Source organism: Marmota marmota, unplaced genomic scaffold, assembly GCF_001458135.2.
Source record: "Marmota marmota marmota unplaced genomic scaffold, marMar, whole genome shotgun sequence".
NCBI classification, from domain to species: Eukaryota; Metazoa; Chordata; class Mammalia; order Rodentia; family Sciuridae; genus Marmota; species Marmota marmota.
Genome location: NW_026000260.1, coordinates 371,877 through 378,627, shown reverse-complemented (window position 1 = coordinate 378,627; position 6,751 = coordinate 371,877). Strand labels below are relative to the sequence as shown.

Below are 6,751 nucleotides of genomic sequence, written 5' to 3'. Positions count from 1 at the left end.
TACAAATGTACCACAGGGAATTTGACCTATATGTGTAAGTACAGAGAACCAATCAAAAATAAATAGATGAGTGAAAGTAAGTCTAGCAGAATAGAGGAAGGAGAATGGAGGGACGGGAGGGAGGATGGGAAGGAACAGGGGGATTATGAAATGAAATTGAATATCATGTATGTTTGACAGGATGAACCCAACTGCTATGTATAACTGTATTGCTTTAATAAAAAAAGATCTACCTTCAGCATACACCATGCAAATGGCAACCAAGAGAGTAGGTGAGGCAATAGTTATATCTAATGAAATAGATTTCAAGTCAAAAGCTATTGCAAAAGCAATAAATATCATTATATAATGCTAAAGGGGTCAATTAATAAAGAAGACATGATAATTGTAAATTTTATATTAGAGCACCTAAATGTATAAATCAAATATTACTAGAATTGCAGGACAAATAAACAGCAATACAATATTAAAAGACTTCAACACCATACTCTCACAAAAGAACAGATTGGGCAAACAGAAAATCAGTAAGAAAACAGTGAATTTGAACAACATGCTTAGTTCCGAGTTTCCCCTTGTCTTGCCATAGTAGACCATGTCCTGCTACTCTGCTTTTTTTTTTTAAAGAGAGAGAGAATTTTTAATATTTATTTTTTAGTTATTGGCGGACACAACATCTTTGTTTGTATGTGGTGCTGAGGATCGAACCTGGGCCACACGCATGCCAGGCGAGCGCGCTACTGCTTGAGCCACATCCCCAGCCCCAGTGCTACTCTGCTTTTCCCTACCTTATCTTCCGTGTCCTTGCCCCCTTATATTGTTAACATGGCAGATAACATGCCCCTTTTAAAACATGTGACAAATTGCATCCTTACTCTGATCAAAATCTCCTTTTGGCTCCCCTATCACCCTGCTGAAAAGCCCAAATCATTCCAATAGTCCACAAGGTGCTACTCTGCCCTGCACTCAAACAGGACATACATAAAAAAAGGTTTGTGTATGCCACTCAAACATACCAGGTTATTGTCTGTTGCCTGTTTTGTAACCTGTGCAGAACAAGGGCCTGGCTCACAACAGATGTTTAATAAGTGTCCTGGGATGAATAATTTCAAACTCAGAACAGCAAAAGGGAAAAGCAAAATGATTTTTGAACTAATATGTACATTTATAAGACTGACTACACAGAAACACTGTATTTTTTTTTTTTGACAGTGCTAGGGATGGAACCCAGGGCCTCACACATACCAGGCAAGTATTCTACCACTAAGCCACATCTCCAACCTCTTAAATAATTATTACATGGGACATGATTAAATGACATATTAGATTCATTACATTAAAAACTTCCACATTCAAATTAGTTTGGGAAATCCTGCCTCTTTTTACTGTCTTGGAGAGATTTATATTATACTATCAAAGTTCTTAGAATTCTTAGAGCAAATAAAAATGTTTAAATTTGCAATAAATACTACTTTTATAATAAAAACAGTAATAAGAGTATTGTATCTTTTGAAAGAAAAATTAAGGCAAAGACAATTTAAGACAGAATATAATTTAATAATTTAACATCATTTTAAGCAAACAACACATTTTCCATTGTCTTGAAATCTGGAAAACCAAACACCACAATTGCCCTAATCAGTCTTCTAGTTCTTCAGTGGACTGGTTCACCTATAAGAATACTGACAAAAGATAAAATGGTAAATGCTGAAGTAAGTGTACAGTCCTATACACTCTCTTGGTCTGCATGGAATTACCATGTAATTTTTCCAAGACTGAATTTTTAGACAGTTGCTTCTTTTAATATTAATCAAATTATTTAATACAGGGGCTGGTGTTATAGCTCAGTAGTAGAGTTCTTGACTGGCATGTGTGAGGCACTGGGTTCCATCCTCAGCACCACATAGAAATAAATAAAGAAAGGTGCACTGGTGACTAAATTTTTTTAAATTATTTCATATACAGATTAAGTGCTTTGATGACTTGAGAAAACAGTAAGAGTGTGTTTCTAATACAGTGGGATTGGACGTAGTGATAGAGAAGTATGGTCACATAGTTTTTCTTCTTTCATTTAAAAGTATAATTTAAAAAATGTACTGATCAAACAATATAGTTACAGAAAGATTGCAAGTTCAGATAAAATGATAAAAATGAAAATAATAATTGAAACAATCTATTCACTATCACATGGAGATAAAATGTCTAATATTTTGATCAAGTCCTGCACGTTTAGTTTTAAATTACAAATTGGATTAAACTGCATATCCTCTATTATAATCTGTTTTCCATTCAATATCATTCCATAAATGTGTCCACATAATTATTCTCTACATCAACATTTTATGACTATATAGTACTCACAGTATAAATGCACAATGGTTTTTTTATCCATCCCTAGAATAACAGACATTTAAGTTGTCTCCACTTTTTTCAATATTATAAACAGTACTAAAATTTCCTTGTATGTATATTTTTGTATTCTTAGTGCCAGTCAGTCCTCTGCCTCTACAGTACTGGGAGATTATCCAGGCTTCCATGCTGATTGCCTCAGGTAATAAGCTAGTGTAGAGATGAGCATAAAGGATATTTGCAATCCTTACTGTGAAATACAATAAAAATCAAGGAGTATTATTGAGAGTCTTCTTTTATTTCTGCAACATTTAGAATTTTAAAATATTTTTCTGTTGGGTTAATTTGGTTCCTTTCATCAAAGAAATTATATGTCTTATTTCTCTTTCTAGCAACCAAGTCAGACAGAAATGGACAAGTGGTCATTTCTTGGTAAATACTGGTTCACTTAACAAATTTAGTTTAACTATATCTTTTTCCTTGGGAATCTCCTTGGCTTAATATGATTTATATACATAAATATTTTGTTAAATTTTCAGGCAACTGAGAACACAATTATACATGGTTCCTTAGCCAAGGAAAGAAAATTAGGAGTTAAATTAAGTTTTGATCCCCAAATCTTTTTCCTTAAAACTGTCCCTTAATTACAAATGTGCAACTCTTAGGGAACCTAAGTGTTTCTGTACCCCACCCCTAAAGTTTTCCCCTCTTCTCATTCCTACAGTATCTTACGTTAGGCAACAGAGGGTCCCCATTAGTGATATGGTGATAAGAAAAGCAAAAATGGCTGCTGGAGGTATGGAGCTCATGATGAGGTCCCACAGGTAATCCCAGAAGTCGCTCAGCCAAGACCTCTGGTCTCCTGTAGAAAGAGCATAGACATTCACTGCAGAAAGGTCAAGTAAATGATGGGGTTGGGATTTGAATCTCAGTTTGAGCCCAAACAGTTATCCAAGATATGTTCCTACAGTTACTCAGAATGTCTTACATATTTTGCTGTGCTGCCTCTAAGATGTTCAAAGAGTATACATTATTTTAAAGAGGTATCCTCAGGTGGATATCATGTTTGCATCCTTATAGATCAAATATGAACAATCAACTGCCCTAGATATCTCTGCCAATAGATATCTGCTCTAGATATCAATCTCTGTCCTACATATCTGAAGGGTTGAATTTATGGGGTACTTTGTGAAAGAGGAGCATAAACTGAACACAAGAAAATGATAATCTTCACTAACACATTGTTTCCTAGAGTATATCTGGAAGTTCTAGAGTACTTCAGGAGGCTTGGGGGAATTAATATCCCAGGAAGAGAAAAGAAAAACCCACCAGCCCTGGGAGCAGAGGAGGAAAAGGCTAGGGCAACTGGAAAGAGAAACTTTGGGGGTATCTGCTGATCAAAGTAAAGCTTGAGATGTTGGGTATTTCCTTTAGAAAATGGGGACAGAAGAGTGAGTATATTGTGATTTGACTCTAAGGAAAGAGGCAGGGGAAAACAAAAGTGGCTTCACACTTAATTGAAAAAGTCCACCAGTCACCACAACCCTTTCCAGAACTGGAGCTGCAGCATGCATGTTGAAAGCATGGCTTTGGGAGCCTCTAGGAAGATCAGTGGACCATCATGTTTCCTTATTTCAAGTTTAACCTCCTTTTCAAATCTTCCCTTATGCCTGGCCAAACAACTTTGATTATCCCCATGTTCTTTGGGAGCATTTGTTAAATTCCATGGAAGGTTAGCATCTATGGTTTTGTCTACCCTACAAAGGGCTTGGTAGAAACTAGTTAAGTTAATGCTTGTTGAACTAAACTTAACCAAACCAGTATAGTTAGCTTTGTTGTGAACATTATTTCACATGAAATCAGTTTTTCCTGACCTGCAACATGAATCATATGTCTTATGAAGATAGGAACATTCATCCTAACAGCAAACACACCCCTTGAGCGTGGTTTCAGTCCTGCGTTTTCTTGAATTCCAAAATCATATAATGGCGAAGGAGGGGAAGCTACTGTCACCAACAAGGAGCAAGTCAGTGAACACAACAGAAATACAATGCTCAGCAGCTTCTGGGGCTCCATGGACTCTTACTCTGCCAAAGGGAAATTTCTTTGTCCTTAGTTCTTTACACAGCAGCTTTGTCTGAAAAGTTAGAAAGCAAGGGTTTAGTTCTTCTTCTTCTTTTTTTTTGGGGGGGGGAGGGGTTAGTTCTTATTGAAAAAAAGCTTCCCACATTTCACACACAGATAATTCATTGACTTATGTGGATGAATCCTGAACATGCTCAGTAGTCCAAAGTAAAATGTATTCCCACTCTAACATCAAAGCAAAACAAACCTTACTACACTGTGTCAGGTCAGATGTCTATACTGCTCCCCTATGAACCTTCCAAAACTTAATCAATGGGAAACTTTTCAGCTGTTCAAGCCAGTGCTTGTGCATCATCTTTAACTCTTTCACTTCCTCACCTTACTTACCAGAAAAAATCCTGTCAGATTTATCTATAAAATATATCCAGAATCCTTCCACTTAACACTACTTCCACTGGTACCCACCATCATCTCTGCCTCCCTTCACTCTCTTCTCTACTGAGAAGCCAAACAGATCTCATTAAATTGTAGGTCAGATTATGATCCTAGTTACTTGTCTGACTTCATAGTCTCTTCTCTTGATCATTTGGACTCACCCTCATTTTTACTATAATAATAATAAACCCCTATTTGATCCATTATATTTTGGGCTTTCTATTACTAAAGACATTCATAAGTGATACATTCATTTACTTGCTGATATACGTTAATCATGCCTGGTGGGGAGCCACTTACCTGAAAGTTAACTGAACACCAAGATATCCAGAGAAGCCATAGAATTGGACCTCAGCACTCAAGAGTACAGCAGTCTTAAGAAGGTTGCCAGAGTCTTTCCTTTAGGCCTATGGAGTTCCAGACAGAATCCTACCACTCTTTATTATATCATCAACTGTATTTGACCCTCCCCCAGCCTCTATTCAACAGCTAAGCACCCAGACATCTTTTTTCTATCCCTGCATATCTGGGTTGATACTGAAAACCATTCTTACTGTAGTTATACTTTCTTAGGCTTGAAAAATTCTAAGACATTTTGTTTGCCACATGGTATTTGCTACATCTTAAAATAGTGTATATGTGGGACTTTAATACATGATACATGATAAATATGGCCTTTTGTATCATATGGGGCTGGGGGTGTATGGTACTTGCAAAGTATGAATGAGGTCCTGGGCTTGATCCCCAGTGCTGCAAAACAATTCTATATGGAGTCAGGATTACATGGATAAAATATGAATGGATATTTTTATAATCTTGGTATAGAAAAATATATTCTAACCATAACTGTTCATCACTGTCCAAAATACCTGATAAGAACAACCTAGAGTAGGAAAAGCTTATTTTGTGCTCACAGTTTCAGAGGTCTCAGTCCATGGTCAGTTGACTCCACTGCTTTACACCTGAGGTGGGTGGGACAGAGCATCATGGCAGAAAGGCATAGTTGAACAAAGCTGCTGAGTTTATTGCAGCCAGGAAGAGGGAGGGAGGGAAAAAGGAAGAGAGGGAAAGAGAGGGAGAGAGAGAGCAAGAGAGAGGGAGAATGTGGGGGAGAGGAAGGAAGGAAGGAAGGAAGGAGAAGAGGAGGAAGAATAGGAGGGGGGGAAGAAGGGAGGGGAGGGGAAAGGAGAGGAGAGGGTGAGGGGAAAAGGCAAGAGACTAGATAAACCCTTTCAGGGCATGCCCCAGTGAACAATGACCCATCCTTCAGTAGTCGATTGAACTATCAACTGATTAATCCAACATACAGATTAATCCACTAACAAGATCAGAGCCCTAATCATAGCTTAAAATCCTTGGATATACTGGTGACCATGCTTTCAAAACATGAGCTTTTTTGGGGGGACAATAAAGAGCCATACCACAGCACATGATAAAATCCAAAGCCATAAATAAATATGCAGATAAACTTAACACATAAAAATGTAAACCTTTCATGCAGCAAAACAGTGTAAAAAGATAAAATATTAATGACAGATAAATTGAATTTCACAACATATATAACAGACGCTTATAAATTATTATTTTAATATTTATCTTTTTAGTTGTAGTTGGACACAATACCTGTATTTCACATATTTATTTTTATGTGGTGCTGAGGATTAAACCCAGGGCCTCGCACGTGCTAGGTGAATGCTCTACCCCTGAGCCACAACCCCAGCCCATAAATTATTTTTTTTAAAACTTTTCCATGTAATGGGCTGGAGTTGTGGCTCAGTGGTAGAGTGCTCACCTAGCACGTGCAAGGCCCTGGGTTCGATCCTCAGCACCACAAAAAATAAGTAAATAAAATAAAGATATTATGACCAACTACAACTAAAAAGTA

The 6,751-nt window shown here is 37.1% G+C and overlaps 1 protein-coding gene across 2 annotated transcripts; it reads right to left on the bottom strand.

Annotated features, from left to right (window-relative positions):
• Positions 1–1,533: 1,533 nt before the first annotated feature.
• On the bottom strand, positions 1,534–6,540 carry Smim9 (small integral membrane protein 9). Of its 2 annotated transcripts, XM_015507534.2 has the most exons (4): positions 5,167–6,540; positions 4,281–4,483; positions 3,079–3,208; positions 1,534–1,679 (listed from the first exon to the last, which is right to left on the bottom strand). In XM_015507534.2, the coding sequence occupies exons 2-4, from the start codon at positions 4,420–4,422 to the stop codon at positions 1,652–1,654; spliced, it is 300 nt and encodes a 99-aa protein (XP_015363020.1). In that variant the 5' UTR covers positions 4,423–4,483; positions 5,167–6,540; the 3' UTR covers positions 1,534–1,651. The 2 variants fall into 2 exon arrangements, with proteins under 2 accessions (XP_015363020.1, XP_048652756.1); XM_048796799.1 differs by lacking the exon at positions 5,167–6,540 and having other exon boundaries at positions 1,534–2,596; positions 4,221–4,903.
• Positions 6,541–6,751: the final 211 nt, after the last annotated feature.